The 17,100-nt window shown below is 35.9% G+C and overlaps 1 protein-coding gene and 2 pseudogenes across 1 annotated transcript; 2 read left to right on the forward strand and 1 right to left on the reverse strand.

The window, feature by feature from the left end:
* Nucleotides 1-3,616: 3,616 nt before the first annotated feature.
* LOC110684416 lies at nt 3,617-8,182 on the forward strand (annotated as a pseudogene).
* Nucleotides 8,183-8,630: 448 nt separating this feature from the next.
* LOC110683982 lies at nt 8,631-10,230 on the forward strand (annotated as a pseudogene).
* A 1,441-nt stretch (nt 10,231-11,671) lies between these two features.
* Nucleotides 11,672-14,844, reverse strand: LOC110684417. The gene is made up of 5 exons (XM_021860875.1): nt 14,510-14,844; nt 13,292-14,139; nt 12,753-13,088; nt 12,551-12,642; nt 11,672-12,461 (listed from the first exon to the last, which is right to left on the reverse strand). Exons 2-5 carry the CDS (start codon nt 13,937-13,939, stop codon nt 11,843-11,845), a joined length of 1,695 nt encoding a protein of 564 aa, XP_021716567.1. The 5' UTR covers nt 13,940-14,139; nt 14,510-14,844; the 3' UTR covers nt 11,672-11,842.
* Between the last annotated feature and the right edge of the window lie 2,256 nt (nt 14,845-17,100).

The following is a 17,100-nucleotide window of genomic DNA, read 5'->3' on the forward strand; positions in this document are numbered from 1 at the left end:
TAGCCTTTAAATGGCGAATTTACTGGTTTACAACTTTCATCGATTTAATTAACTCAAGCCTACCACGAACATTTATAACAACATATAATGATCATTTATGGTTTAAAACAGTATTATATGACCCCGAGAAGTATACCCCTAAAATCTCAAAGCTGTTCGACACCGGGTCCCGAATCCTAAAAAATTTCTTAAAACACGTGGATAATTAGCTTTCAATTTTGGAATTTTTTAACTTTTTTTAACCCAAAAATAAAAATTTCCGAAACATTTACCATGGTCCCTAATACCCTCCGGTAGTCCAATTGGGTGGGTGGAACCACCAATTTGCCTCTAAACGACCAATTTACCGGTTTACAACTTGCACTGATTTCATTAACTCTAGCCTACCACGAACATTTATGACAACACAAATAATGATCATAAATGGTTCCAAACGACATTATATGACCCCGAGATATATTCCCTAAAATCTCAAATCTTTTCGAAACTAGGTCCTGAAACCTCCAAAATTTCTCAAAAAAACGTGAATATTAGCCTTTAATTTTTGATTTTTTGACTTTTTTCGCCCGTAAATAGTTTAAAACAATATTATATGACCCCGAGATGTATCCCCTAAAATCTCAAAGCTTTTCGACATAGGGTCCCAAAAGCCTAAAAAATTTCTCAAAAAGTGTGGATATAAGCCTTCAATTTTGGAATTTTTGACTTTTTTTCGCTCGGAAATAAAAATTGCCGAAATTTTTACCATTGTCCTTTATATCCTTCTGGAGTCCAATTGGGTGGGTGTATCCATCCAATTTTCCTTTAAACGGTCAATTTACTGGTTTACAACTTGCACCGATTTCATTAAATCAAGCCTACCGCGAACATTTATGACAACAAATAGTGATCATTTATGGTTCCAAACAACATTATATGACCCTGACATGTATTGTCTAGAATCTCAAGGCTTTTCAATACCAGGCCCCGAAACTTCCAAAATTTCTCAAAAAGCGTGGATATTAGCCTTTAATTTTGGAATTTTTTTGACTTTTTTTCACCCGGAAATTAAAATTGCCGAAATGTTTACCATGGTCCCTAATACCTTTCGGGAGTTCAATTGGATTGGTGGAACCATCCAATTTGCCTTTAAACGACCAATTTAATTACCGGTTTACAACTTGCACAAATTTCATTAACTCAAGCCTACTACGAACATTTATGACAACATATAATGATCATATATGGTCCCATATAGCATTATATGAACCTAAGATGTATCCCCTAAATTATTAATACTTTTCTACACCGAGCCCCGAAACCTCCAAAATTTCTTAAAAAGCGTTATTAGCCTTCAGTTTTGATTTTTTTTTTCGCCCGTGATTAAAAATTGCCGAAATGTTTACCATGGTCCCTAATACCCCCCAGAGTCTAATTGGGTGGCTGGAACCATCCAATTTTCCTTTAAACGACCAATTTACCGGTTTACAACTTGCACCGATTTCATTAATTCAAGCCTACCACGAACATTTATGGCAACAAATAATGATCATGTAGGATTCCAAACGACATTATATGATCCTGAGATGTATCCCATAGAATTTCAAGACATTTTGACACCGGCCCCGAAATCTCCAAAATTTCTCAAAAAGCGTGGATTTCATTAGCCTTTACTTTTGGAATTATTTGACATTTTTTCGCCCGGAAATAAAAATTTCCAAAATGTTTACCATGCTCCTTAATATCCTCCGGGAGTCTAATTGGTTGTGTGGAACCATTCAATTTGCCTTTAAACGGCCAATTTACCAGTTTACAACTTGCACCTATTTATCGGTTTACAATGACCAATTTAATTAACTTGCACTGGACCCGACTTGAACCGAAATTGACCCAAACCCGTTTTAACGTGTATAAACCCGCATTTAATACGACTTTTTACTAACTTGACTTGAATTCAACCTGACCCGAATTTGGCCCAACTTGTTACAATCCCGACCCGAAATTAATCCGACTTGTTATTGACCTGACCCAAATTCAGCTCAACTTGTTATTGACCCGACCCAAATTTTACCTTACCTATTACTTACCCAACCCAAAAATTCAACCCGATCTGTTACTAACTCGACTCGAAATTAACACGACTTGTTATTGACCCGACCTAAATTCAACCCAAATTGTTCCTGACCCAATTTCAAATCACCTTAAATGCAATTTAGACCACCTTATTATTGTTGATCAAAACATTTTGTCTTGGGAGACTAAGTTGGTCAAGGCCAACAAAAGAAAGGAGCTTCATTCCTCAAATTTAAGAGTTAAATATAGTATATATTTGTTGTGTGGTCAAAGGAGATAATTATCTTCCTAAATTATAGACTATAGTCCCCTAATATATTGTCATATACATTATAGTCAATGGAAATAATTAGCTTGATAAAAATGATAATTATCTATTTATAGTTAGTTGAACCCGAATATGACCTTACATGGAAATGACCCGACCTGATTATAACCTGCAAATTATTGATTTGAACATAACCCGACTTGAATCCGAGAATGACCCGACTTGGAAATTACCCGACTTGAAAATGACCCAACTTGATTATAACCCGTAAATTATTGACTTGAACCGAACCCGACTTGAAAATGACCCGACCTGATTATAATATGCAAATTATTGACTTGAATCGAACCCGACTCAAACCCGAGAATGACCCGACCTGATTCTAAACCACAAATTATTGACTTGAACCGAACCTGAATCGAACCCGAGAATTACCCTAACCCGTGAAAACTTGAATTAAACCTGACCTATTGTTCACCCGACTCAAATGTAACTCGACCTATTATTAACCCGACCTTAACCACAAATTATTGACTTGAACCGAACCTGAATCGAACCCGAGAATTACCCTAACCCGTTTTAACCCGTGAAAACTTGAATTAAACCTGACCTATTGTTCACCCGACTCAAATGTAACTCGACCTATTATTAACCCGACCTTAACCTGACCCAAACCCGATAGGAAGTATGACCCGACGTGACTCGACTCAAGCATGACCCAACCCAAACCCGACCCGCATAGGTTATGGAATTAATCTGAATTGACCCAACCCGAGTTGACCCGACCCACTATTACCCGACCCAATTAACCTGACCTGTTTACCTGAATTGACAGCTCTAGTAGAGAGGAGTGTTTTTTATTTTATGAAGGATATTACGAGTACGGAGTATAAGGTAATTCCTAAATTGAATTGAATAGTTTATGAGAGAAGGAAATTAAGATAAGAACTGAATTAAATTTATTGGAACTGAACTGATAATAATCTGATGAATACAAGCCCTTAGATCACCAAGTGGAGTTTGTTTTGGTCTAGTTCGAGTTGAGTCATATTAAATCATAATACTTCCTCCGTCTTTTTTAGTTGACACCATTTGACTTTTACACTATTCACACAACATTTTTTGACTCATTTTGTGGTTTATAAATACGATAAAACATATTCATGCGGGATCTTATTTGAATAGTTTCAATGTATATTTTATAAATGTCCACTTTTAATAAATTTATAATGTTGATAATTAGAGATATTAATTGTTAAAAACATGCGTTTTTGCAAGCGTGATAATAGAAATGTGTCAACTAAAAAAAAAATACTTAATTTTGAAGCAAAATAAATTTTGTAATTGTATTAACAAGATCCTTTCTAAAGTTTTAATAGGTGAAGGTTATAGCAGGATGGATGAATTCGGGTGGATGTTTTAGCGAAAGGGATGGATGGATGGATCGGGTGGGGGTAAATGGATGCGTGTGATGAATAGATAACCATATTTTCACAGATCCATCCGTCCCAAACCCGATCCATTTTTATCTCTACTAACGGGGCATTAGATAACCAAATTTTCTATAAGTAGTAATTTCTAAAATAACATTAATTTGAAAGCGTGTGTCAAAATCACGTGTCAATCCACTAGTGAGTAGAAAGGAGCATTGGAATTTGGAAACCATAGAAGTGGATCATCATAGTCAAATTTGGACCATTACCCTACCCGGCTACCCCCTCAAACAAATTCAGATTAACCCCTTCAATTTCCAAACTTGTTCTTCTTCAAACACTTTCCATAATTTTACTCCACTCTCAAGTCACCCGCCAAAATTCCATAACTTCTCAACTTCCCACTTTTTCTCTCTTTTCTGCTTTTCTGCAATGAATCGAAGTGGTGGGTGGTCTTCATCTTCAAGAGGTAGAGGTCGCCATTCATGGCGGAAAGTTACTGCCGATTCTTCTCCTGATTTTCATACCCCTGTAAAGCTTTCTCCTTTTTTCTCTCACTGTTTAGGGTTTTTCTTTATTTTTTAAATTGATTTTTGTTTTAGGGTTCTTTTTATTTCTTTTTGTTTGGGTCCCTTGGAAATTATAATCGTTGCATGCTGCTATTATTTTGTCAAATTTAAATTTGTGATTCTTTTTTAGTAATTAAAGTAGGACAGTCAATGTAAATCGATTAATTACTCTTTTTTTTTCATGGAAATTGTAATTTTAAATGCTTAAAATGATGGGTTTTTCCCTAAGTTTTCTCAATATTGTTAATGATCTAGATCTTGTTTGATACTGTTTAAAAGACAGATTCTTGAACTAAAGTAGTGGGTTTTTCTTGTTTGTATACTGTTGGTGAACTATGCTTATGTTATGGACTGATGGAGCTTGCTCAAATGAATTTTTTAGTATTTGATTTATAAGGTCTTTGAAATATGGTCTAGAGGAAAGAGTATTTGGCTTTTATCATCCATAATTATGATTTCGTGGCCAAAAATGTGTTCCTTCCTCTATTCCTAAATACACATGAAAGGGGTGAGTAATGTTGCAAGTCTTGCAATTGATTTGAATGAAGTGAATTTCTTCCTTAAAAGGAAGTGTTTCTGTTATTATTGAACGGACAAAGTTTATTTCATAGCAACAAAGTTGCTTCATTTTAGTGATGAACTAATGATGTGATTGGGAATAATGCTAAAATCCTTCACAGCAATGATTGTATGTTGGTACTGTATGGCATTATAGTTGTAACTAATTTCTGATTAAGTTTAAAACCCTATAACCAGGAGCTTGATGACAGTTGATGAACTTATTTTACTAGTTTTTCTTTTGTGAAGTTCTTGCTGTGCCTAAAACAAGCATAAGATTGTTGTATACTGCATTCCTGGTTTGCCTGGTTTGGTTGATTTATTTTGCGCACTGGTTATGTTTTCTCTTTTGGTGGTTTGCTTAAGATCAACTAAGGAGCCATATTGATACTGTTTTGCACTTACCATTACTTAGGTTCAAGCTGATGCGTCTTCTAATGAGCGCATGTCAGGTTCTCTGGATAGAAAACCACATAGCTCATGGCAAGTGAAAGGGCATAATTCAGATGGTGTTGTCTCACAAAATATGAGAATGTGACTCCAGACCACCAGGGCCAGAAACAGGGCAGTTATATGTTCAGGGGTGGAGGTTCTTTAGATAGAAAACCACACGGCTCATGGCAAGTAAAAGGCCATAGTTTGGACAGTGTTGTTTCACGAGTTAATGATAACATGACCCCTGCAGGAGGCCAGCAACAGGGAAGTTCTTCTGTAGGGAGAAGTTATATTCGTGGTGGTAGACAAAAGCAATGGATAGCCTCCTCCAGGGCTAGCAATACTGCTGATTCTAGCCACGATAAATATCTAGGGGATTACCCTGTTGAAGCAAAAGTTCCAATAAACCTTGATCGCTCATTCATGGAAAGTGTTGACAATCTTGCCGATGTGTCTCCCCTTTCATTGGAATCAGATGTGGAAGTTAACCATTGTTCTGGGGCTGAACCTCTTAAAAGTACTGAGAATGAATTTGGCCATGAAAATAATGAAAGCTCTGATTGTGCTACTCCAATTAGAGTTTTTGATATATGCCCTCCAAAATCAGGTTCCATGATCGTACTGAAACCATCCTTGTTAGCAAAGAATAGAGAAAAGTGAAATGAGATGAAACACTCTGTTGGGGGGCCTCAAGGAATTATTTTGAGATCTGGAATGGTTCTACTAAAGGGCTACTTTTCAACCTCCGAACAGGTGCCACTTTTTTTAGCTTCCTTTGTTTTTATTGTCACATTAGATGAGATGAAACATTCCATATTTTGAAATTTGGAAATTCTGTTTTTCATTGGAAGTTTAATATATCATGCCACCTAATGCTGCTAACCTGATTATTTATAAGAATGTGAAATCATGTTTATGTGACAAGCCTAATGGTGGCCAATAAGATCAGAACCGTTTGAGTGATCAGTAGGGTAGTATTGTACCATTGGCTTTAATTAAACTGTCACTATTTGTAAGGTTAAAATTTTACTCTTCTTGGTCATCAAAAATAATAAATTGTTACTCTTCCAATTTACAATGAGGTCAAATTATTTCTTTTTGTTGTGTTACAAACACACTACTCAATATTCCTTTCTTATGGAGAGGAACTTCTGATGCAGAATTTGCTCCGCATCATTTATAAACTTTGACTTAATACAAGGAATCAAATATATTAACATGGGTAAATCCTGTATTGTGTAGGTAAACATTTTAAAGAAATGTCGTGACCATGGAATGGGCCCTGCAGGTTTCTATGAGCCTCGTTTTCGTGAGGGAGGGAAGTTGCATCTGAGGATGATGTGTTTTGGTCAGTTTTGGGACCCTGAAGCCAGCAAATATGTAAAATATCGGCCAATTGATCAAGCAAAACCACCGTCACTTCCACAGGAATTTCTAATGTTAGTTGATAGAGCCATCAAGGACTCTCACTCTCTTATAGCTAAACAGTCTGGGGCAAATAATGTAGAAGACATTCTTCCCCCAGTCAAGCCAGATATCTGCCTTGTAAATTATTATACACAAACTGGACGGCTCGGTTTACATCAGGTTCGTAATTCTGAAGTTTTATCTGATTTTCCTTGTATTGAAATTGCATGATTTAGCTTTCAGTGTGACAACCAACACTTTCATGTTGAGTAACATTTGGACAGCTCTTCTATAATACCTATTAGAAATTGTCTTACTGTTGCTGTAACCCTTTTTGTTTGCTTGCTTGCTTGTTTGTTTGCTGTCAAATGGAATCTTGTTAATTCTTAGAAACAAGTAAATGATCTCCAATATTGAAGTTAATGGGTATTGTATCACACAATAAAGAACATCTTTCTAAGTTTGGTAAAAAAACTCTAGCTTCTTTACTCATAGTCTGTAATGAGTAAAGACCACCTAATCTCCCAAAAGCTAGAATAAAATTAGAAAACTGGTGTTTGCTGACTTGCTCTATGCTCTATAGCCTCTATACTACAGGGCCAAAGCGTCTGTCAGCTTAATAAGTTAAGCAACTAACACCTTAATAGGTGAAGAGTAAGTTGCCCCTGTTAGTTGTCTATCTGGCAATTAACCTGGCCTTTTTGTTCTACAATTATACGATTCTGTAGTCTATAATGTCAAGCAAAGTGAAGCTCTAGGACCTCATTGCCTTGATTGATACATTCATCTGCTTGTTTCAGGACAAGGATGAGAGTCGAGAGAGTCTTGAGAAAGGAATGCCTATTGTGTCTTTCTCCATTGGTGACTCTGCAGAATTTTTATATGGTGATCAGGCAGATGCTGAAAAGGCTGATAAGATCAAATTAGAATCTGGAGATGTTCTTATATTCGGAGGTAAATCAAGACATATTTTCCATGGTGTCTCTGCAATTCTGCCAGGTACTGCCCCACCATCTCTGCTTCAAGAAACTAATTTTCGCCCTGGTCGTCTGAATCTTACTTTCAGACAGCATCTATAATCTGCTCCTGTTTTTTTTTTTTGGGCCAAAAAAGAGGGGGAGAGGGTTTGATATATCATTATATTGTATTACTTGTGTTTTTAATATGGTGATGGTAGTATGGCACGGGATTTGGCCTACAGCCCTGTGTCAAGGAACTCTCAACACTGTTCAAAATGGGGAAGAAAAGGGAACTCCCCCCCCCCCCTCCCCACAAATATTGTAGGATTTTTTTTTTGTTTTTGTAAATGGTGATGGTTTGAATGCTAATAGACTAGCCATGTCGTCCATATAAAAAGCCGAAGGAGAGAGACACACCATTCTCCCTCCTTCCATGGAAATAGTAGAAACAGAGGATTTTCACTGATAATGGAATGCTTCCTTAAATGGAAACTTCAGATTTGTTGTAATGTTTTCTTATTTGCACATAATTTCTCTCTATCTTTCTCCCTACCGCATATATATATATATATATTTTTTTTTTTTACTCTGTATTATCATCTCTATTTCTCATTATCATCAAATGAAAATAACGTATCAAGAATGGAGAACCTAATATACAAAGCATATTTTTTTGAATGGGAATATGTTTTTATTTAAATGGAAAGAAAGCCTAATTATTGAGCATTATATTGCAACTTTGGTAGTAAATCATCTCTTTAAAAAAATTATTCATAGTAAATCAATTTTATGATATATGTTTCCTTGGACATGAAAATATGCAAAGATAGATATCTGGAAGATTTGTGGATGCTTTTATTGATATTGATATTGATATGGATTCTGTTTTCTTATTACCTATACATAGAAGAGTAACTTCAAGAGAAAAACATTCTACCACACATAAAATGATGCTCAAAATTTTGTTTCTAATTTGTATTTTTTTACAAAACTATGTATTAGCTTCAAAATACAATGTTATAGACTTTCTTGATTGGCTTACTCTTCATTCAAATACCTCAAATTTGATCACAAAAGTTGTCTATACTCCACAAAATGTTTCATATTCATTTGTACTGAATGCAAATGTTAGAAACTTAAGGTTCAATACGTCCTCTGCCCCAAAACATCTAGCCATTGTCACAGCCTTAGATAAATCCCATGTCCAAGCAACTATTTTGTGTGCTAAGGCACATGGCCTGGAGATGAGAATCCGAAGTGGAGGCCATGATTATGAAGGCCTCTCCTATAGATCCCCGAACCCATTTATAATTCTCGATCTTTTCAACCTTCGGTCAATTGATATTGATCTAGGGAGTGACACTGCTTGGGTTCAAGCAGGGGCAACTCTTGGTGAACTTTACTACAGCATAGCAAAGTTAAGCAATACGCGTGCCTTCCCTGGAGGTGTGTGTACATCTGTTGCGGTGGGTGGCCATTTCTCTGGAGGTGGCTATGGTAATATGCTTAGGAAATTCGGGTTGACAGTAGATAACATCATCGATGCAGAAATAGTGGATGTCAACAGTGTAATTCTGAACCGGAAAACAATGGGGGAAGACCTGTTTTGGGCTATTAGAGGTGGTGGGGCTGCTAGTTTTTGTGTTGTATTAGCATGGAAGATTAGATTAGTCCAAGTTCCAGAGATAGTAACCACCTTTGTTGTAGTGAAGACCTTAGAGGAAAGGGGAGGCGACGTTTTCGATCAATGGCAGCATGTTGCTCACAATTTAGATCCAAACTTGTTTATAAGAACTGAAGCTATTTACAACCGGTCACATAGAAGTGAAAGCACCAACAAGACGTTGCAACTTTCGTTCTTAGGAATGTACCTAGGACGGTCCAACGACCTTATTAAGGTCGTAAGTAAGGATTTTCCTCTGCTAGGCTTAAAGAAAGACGATTGCAGTGAGATGAGTTGGGTGGAATCAACTATAAACTACTATGGTTTACCTATGAATTCTTCCCTAGAGATTTTGCTAGAACGAGCTCCACCACAAGGTTTGACGTATGACAAGCACAAGTCGGATTATGTTAAAGAGCCAATTCCTAAGGCAGGATTAGATAAATTATGGGAAAAGATAGTTGAAGTAGAACATGTAAAATTGCAAATAAATCCTTATGGTGGTAAAATGAGCCAAATTTCAGAGACCGCAACACCCTTTCCTCACAGGAAAGGAAACCTCTTAAAGATTCAATATCTTTCTTACTGGAAACATAACTCAAGGTCGTCGATACATTGAAGGAACGAATGAGGTATACAGGTTTATGACTCCTTATGTATCGAAGAACCCGAGGGAGGCCTTTCTTAACTACAGGGATATTGATATTGGAAATAATGCAAACAATAGCTTAGCTTTTGCTACTGCATACTTTAAAGGAAACCTCCGGCGATTGTTGAGAGTAAAGGCTAAGGTTGATCCCGGTAACTTCTTTAGGTACGAGCAAAGTATTCCTGTTTTGGCTAGCTTCAAACACACAAGTTGATCCATACATCAGTCTAATGTAACGCAGTGAAATTATTGTTGTTTGTATTTCATTGTTGTTTCACAATTCAGAAAAATGGAATAATATTATTAATGAATTATTGATATGCTATTGATTATACAGAAACAATATACACTATCTTAAGCAGAAACAATGACAACTTTCAACTTATATCTTCACTAATCAAAAGTAATGAATAAAAGACTAGGCTTTTCATTACATAGTTATTCATTCCTTATAATTCAGTACATATTTATTCATTCCTTATAATAAGATCATAAAGTATTTGATTCTCATAAAAATATATGTACATATCTTGAATTGTTGACAACTGTTAATGAATGAAAAAGCCTAGTCTTTGCATTGGCAGCCAAACTTCATCAGTAATTACAAATTACACCAAAAAAATTCCTTAATTAATTGGTAGCTCCAACTTAAAAACAACTAAACAAATTAAACACACCTAAGTCAAACCCAACAAATACTCATCATCAATTGATTAAGCATCACTATCAAACCACCGTCTAATTTACATTAATCATGTCAACAAGTAAACTAACATTATTAGTATTAATTTTTTTGTTACAAACTCTTACCAATTTTTTAAATTTTATTCATGTTACTATCATAATACTACATATAAATATACACATAATTTCATGCAAAAACTATACTCATCTCATAAAACATTCTTTTCCTCTTCCAAATCTACAAAACTCTGAAGAAAAGAAGGCAATCTAGCTTCTAAAAGAGAGTAAGTTAGCCATGCTGGAGAAGCAGGGCACATGCTTGATATATACTACTAGTACACTCCCTTGGTCCAGGATCATGTATTACGTTGATATTGTAGTTTGAACTAGTAATGTGATAAGTAAATCCAGAAGGAGGTAGTGTTGTATATGTAGGCTTGTGTCCTGTCTCTCCATCTTGGTAACTTGCCCTTCATAACCTTCAAGTTAAGGCCACTCCTTCGACGTGGAAGGGTGTCGAAATCAGCAGCTCTGCACTCATTTGATGATGCTTCACAGTCTGAATGAAAGAAGTGGGGAGAAGGAGAACAAGGAATTGGTAGTGATTCACAAAATGCATGTCGTGAACGTGCTCAACATTTTTTGTCTTTAACTTGCCGTCCATTATGTTGCATTCTTGGTCAGCTAATTTCAAGATTATAAAGTTTTTTATTTGTCCTGATTTTACAGGTTTGATTACGAATTTATTACTTCCTCTCTTATTTTAAGGTCTAGATTGTGACACGTTTAGAAGTAATCTGTTTCGATCAGTATAAAACAGTTTTAATCACTAAAAATATTTCTTACATACGACTTAAACACTAGTTGATCAGAATAATTCAATTTTTATTAACATTGTCAATTAGTAATAAACTACTCGTACTAGTTAGTGTAGGTGAAAATTAACGTGTTAAATTGGTGCTTAATCAACAAGAATATTTCATTAAATTAGACATGGTAGAATAGCCTTCAACTGGCCATCTTTGCATTACTAATAAATATATAATTTACAGAATTTCCAGCATCAGAAATAGATTGAATTTCAAAATAAATTAATATCATAAATTAGATAAATTTAATCAACCAAAAACTAGTGTAATTTACAAATCTTGATCTTGTATTACAGTCATTTACGATCTGATCTGCTGTCAAGTGCTGATGCAGCAGAGTCTATATGAACAAGCAAGCACGCGTAAACTTTCTTCTTAAGCTTATCAATTCTTTGTGAAACACCATCATCATTATGTGCAGCATTACTCGTACTTACTTTGAATTTGTCCAAGCATTCATTGGCTTGCTTAAGTTGTGACAATGTCACTGCAATATGATTATTAGGTTCTAATGATCTCCTCCCAATGCTATGTTTAATGTTTTTCTTCTCCACTCGAAAACCACTATCTAGTGCTGCATCCAAGAACTTCAAAAACCATGATCGCGATTCTTTCAATAACATGTCTTTGACCTCATTTATGTCACTCATTCCGTGTCCTTTAGACCACTCGAACTTATCACCCAAGCTTAATTCAGGTGCCGGCTTTAAGGATTTCATGTTGCTTTTCTCGTTGTGGGAAAGTGATGGTGCAGTGCTAGGCTTATCATTGCCTTGTGATGGTGAATTGTTTTGTAATATCAGGAGTTTATCCTTTGAAGAGCCTGGTTGATCTATGACTTGTAGCGCGAAGAACTTTGCAAGAGAGACGTGAGGATTTGAAGGTGAAGCAGAGGAACATAGATCTGCAAACATGCTGAGTGAAAAAGAATCAGAGTTAATTTAAACTGCAGGAACAGAACTTATGCCAAATTTTCGAGTACTGGTTAATTATGATCAACTTACTCTATACACTTGACAAGAATTGCAGCTGCCGTCGCTTCTTTCTGAGCTTCTGCTGCAATTATGGATGCTAAGTCTCTTCTCCTAATCATTACCTTAATTATAAACAACCATAAAAAAAAATGAGAACCTATTATGCAAGAAAAAGACTCGAAAATTTCGAACTATTTCAAGGAAATGGGAAACATTCGGCAAAAATGAGTACCTTTCCAGGCTTCAGAAGGCTGGCAGGAAGAGCATTCCAAGGGGATGTCTGCTGATCTGAAGTTTTAGTCTTGTCCTTTCCATTCGTCGAGTAATTTAAATTGACGTTTTCTTGTTTGGTAACGCTTTTTCTAGGGGCAACCTTAAGAGATTGAGATTGTATGGTCTCTCTAGCAGAGTCAACCTTTACTTCATGAGTCTCTGGACGTGTTCGAGTAGGAGTCATTAGACGAGGGCGAGAGGGAACTGCAGGACGTAGACGGGAAGGTGTCGTGGGACGAGCTCGTGAGGGTGTGACCGGACGACTATTACATAGAGTAGCAGGGAGACTCTGCCACTATAATAATCATCAAATATCAGCACAATAGTTAAAAAAAAAAAAAAAAAAAAAAACAGAATTTTTAAAGATTGTTCTTTTTGCCTAAACAAGCCCGTGACTGAATTTATTAACCTGTATCTGAACTTATTTTTAAAAAGTTGAAAAGAACAAAGCCTTAATACTGTAGAACAGATTTTAGAATCACTGCTACTAATTCGTACCTGACCTTTAGGCTCATGTAGCTTAGATTTCGAGACACCAGTCTTACCACCTCCAATACTTTCAGTATCACTGCTCTTCATACTGATAGAATCACTGCAACTAATTCTATGATGAGTTGATATCACGCCCTCCATATAGCGCGATGAAACCACAGATTTCTCTTCTTTAATCACAAACTTATGTAGTCTTGAGCTCCTAACCTTCTTCTCTGGTGTCTTGCTAGCCACATTTCCATTGCTAAAGCTACGAGAATCAACACGAACAGGACCTTCAGACGGGTCTAAAATCTGCATCAGGTCCTTAGGATTACCAATAAAAGGATTTCTGCCAGGAAGAGGCCTGATTCCGACTACAGTAGGAATCGGAGTTCCAGCCTCTAAGCGATCAACATAGAAAAACTGGCCTAATTGCAATTTGTTGTTTAAAATGAGCTCGACGTCTTCCTTGGACAAGGACACGTACGTGGAGTGTGAAGAGTCGGAAACCTTAAGGAAGAAGCCGTGATCAGGCCATAACTCTCCTCCACTTAAGGCCGGAACAATGCTGATCACTTGTAAGAGGACTGATCGATACTCCCCTCGAACTTTTACTTTCGAATCTATGCTCTGAAGTAGCTTGAGTAGCACCCCAGGTATTAGGGATGCCATTCTGATGGCCTTTAACTCTGCTTTGTATGAACTACTTTGACTTTCATACAAAACTTGATTAAAATCAGATTTATCTAGTCTTGCTCTTTTCGTTTGGCAGGTACTTTGATATAAACACGACAAAATGTTACAAGCTTACAACCCACAAGCCTGATCAAAACTTGGTTAAAGTTTTAGGGTCTTGAACACGATTTTTGGACCTGAAATAACACAATAAAAAACATTATGATCCAATAAGCAATTCATATGAAACTCGGATATATATTAAACTTATAATCAAGATCCAATTAGACAAGCCTAGGTGAAAGTCAATGGATTATAGATTGGTCTTTACATTCTTTCACTTTGTCAACTTAGTGATAACAATATATATAGCCATTATAGATTAACATCAGAACATAGAAGTTAAAGGGTTCCTAGAGTTATGTTCGCGATTCTTACAAACACTAGACCAATAATAACAACGTTTACATTAGTAACAAAAAAGTTCATAAAAATTATAGAAACAAGAAAACATAAATAAACAGAATATAAATTGTACAAAGATAAATCACCAAAAATTAATATTACCTGAAAAGTTAAGCAGAATCAAGGGAGAGAAGTACGACGAATTTGGATGAACAATCGATCAAACAAAGAACTAAAAAATCCAAAAAAAACATGAAAAATATCTATGTAGGTTGAATTTGTGTAAAAATGAAGAAGATTGTTTCTGTTGTAAGAAATTGATGATGAAGAAGAAGTCTTTTTTTTTTTTTTTTTTTTTCTTTTGAGTTAGCTTTGCATGCCAGGCACGTAACTATCTACCTCTCTTAGTTTTCAAGTCATGAATTGAAGAACCAATTAAACTTGCACTATTCTTTATTCCTCATGAAACCAATCATAATACAAGGGACCATGTCACATATTATTTTGGACCCACTTTAATTGTTATTATTATTATAAGAGTATGAAATTATATAATATGATTACTAAATTCTAATTTGATATGGGTCCCTTTCAGGTAAAATTCTCCTTTCAGGAAGAGCAAATGAACTTATAGCTAAAGGTAATATGTCAAAATATATATATATATATATATATATATATATATATATATTAGTTACTTAATTATGAAAGAAAGGGATGTTAAATCTTAAAATAAACAATTGTCCAAAAAATATAAAATGTTGGTGAAAGATCATGCAAGCATATAAGGATAAAGTCTAACTTTAATGTAAGAATGTATCAAACGTGTGACACATTAACATACTTGGAGAATGTTTGAAAAGTTCTTTTTATTTTAATACAGAAAATATAAAAAGTATAGTACTAGGTCAAATTATTCAATTATTAGGTAATTAAACATGTTTTCCACTCATGATTTCGGATTAAGTGGCAGAATACTTTATCAACAAACCAAAAAATCCTGCTGAATTCAAGTACAGTGTTGTTATGCTGGATTATTGGACACCATTTGAGTACATTTGAAGTAAAGGATAAATATATCTTATACTTTTCCCTACTTTTAAAACAATTGTCTTGGTAACTTGTTTTTCTTAGCTTTTTTCATTTAGCTTGGTACAGCAAAAAATTAGGGAGTAAATTGATTAAAATATTTCTCATAATTTATTTATCTTGCTTTAATATATGAAGTTGTTTTTTTTTTTTATCTCAATGAGGATATTCATCCGAGGAAGAAAGAAGCAAAAAACAAACAAAGAAAAAGAACAGAACAGCAAAAACCAAACCAACAAAAACAAATAAACCTATTAGCTAAGCTAAGGAGGAACTAAGCGAGGCAGAGAAACCCCTCTAGCATCCTCCTGTAAAATCCTCCCAAGCTCTTCCGGCACTGAATTTATGATATTAAGATGTGAGTCTTGAGAGACGCCGCAGTTGGCCAACCAATCCGCCGCTCGGTTTCCTTCTCTATAGATGTGAACCACTCGAACTTCCCATTGATCATCACATATTAGCTTATGGCAGTGATTAATGTCATGAATACATTCCCCTTTGCCATCAGATTTATTTTGCAAGATCCTCACACAAGACTGATTATCCAGGTGCACTTCAAGCTTTTTAATTTTCAAATTCTGGGCTAATTCCAGACCTTTGACGAGAGCCATTACTTCTGCTCTGAAGGCTGTACAAACACCAAAGTTTATTGAGATGCCAGAAATAAACTGACCTGTATGATCTCGTATTAAGGCACCTCCCCCTGCTGGACCAGGACAGCCTTTCGCAGCACCGTCACAGTTAAGTACGAACCAGCCAATCGAGGGAGAGTGCCATTTAACATTAATTTCCACTTTTTGCTTGTTGGAATTTGACAATCCTGGCTTCAATTTGACTAGGCTTTCACGAGTTTATCTAAATCTAACTCGGAGAAAAGCGCCCACATCAATTGGAATTTCATCTTGTCTATTAAAAACCCAGCAATTTCTCCATTTCCAGATACACTGATAAACAGAACATGGTATCCCATCCATCAGTATTAATGGTGCTTGAAACGTCAAGGTTAAAGCTTAACCAATCTTTTAAGGGGAGATGAAAGAATGGATTATGGAACCTTGGATGCAGAATCTTATTCCAAACCAATCTAGCATTTGGGCAGTCTCTAAGAATATGTAGAGCTGATTCATCACCATTCCCGCAAATATGGCAAGTGGGGATGTCATTCAGTTTGCGTTTAAACATGTTCAGATTTCATAGAATGCGGTCATGACAAACCAGCCAGAGAAAGGCTCTAATCCCCTGCTGTACAGGGGCTGACCAGACCATATTCCAACATTCCTCATCTAGAACATCAGTCTCATGTCTCATGATACTCATCACAGATTTTATAGTGAATTTGCCTTGCGAATTGCCTTTCCAATAAACCAAGTCACTTATAGCAGGGTCTGCTCTGATTTCATGATTTTGGATACATTTGAGTGCTTCTTGTGGTAAAAAAGGAGCAAAAATGTTCCACCTCCATCCTTGTCCCTCTTCCCACATTTCCTCGACAGTAGCCCCTTCTATCTCCAGCGGAATTGGATGAAGAGCTAGGTCACTTAGAGGTTTATCCATTGCCCACTTATGGTCCCAAAAGAGGGTGCGATTTCCATTGCCAATTGCTACACGAATTCCTTCCCCAAGAACCTTAGCATTTTCCGTAATGCCATTCCAGACATTAGAAC

The sequence above is a fragment of the Chenopodium quinoa genome, unplaced genomic scaffold (genome assembly GCF_001683475.1).
Source record: "Chenopodium quinoa cultivar QQ74 unplaced genomic scaffold, ASM168347v1, whole genome shotgun sequence".
Lineage (NCBI taxonomy): Eukaryota > Viridiplantae > Streptophyta > Magnoliopsida > Caryophyllales > Amaranthaceae > Chenopodium > Chenopodium quinoa.

What these genes read in the sequence shown, in the direction of transcription:
- LOC110684417 (XM_021860875.1), bottom strand. Translation starts at nt 13,939, where the DNA reads ATGGCATCCCTAATACCTGGGGTGCTACTCAAGCTACTTCAGAGCATA. An exon ending in GCCTTCTGAAGCCTGGAAAG is followed by an intron (nt 12,643 to 12,752) that starts GTACTCATTTTT and finishes TTTATAATTAAG; the next exon opens with GTAATGATTAGGAGAAGAGA. An exon ending in ATTCTTGTCAAGTGTATAGA is followed by an intron (nt 12,462 to 12,550) that starts GTAAGTTGATCA and finishes TTTTTCACTCAG; the next exon opens with CATGTTTGCAGATCTATGTT.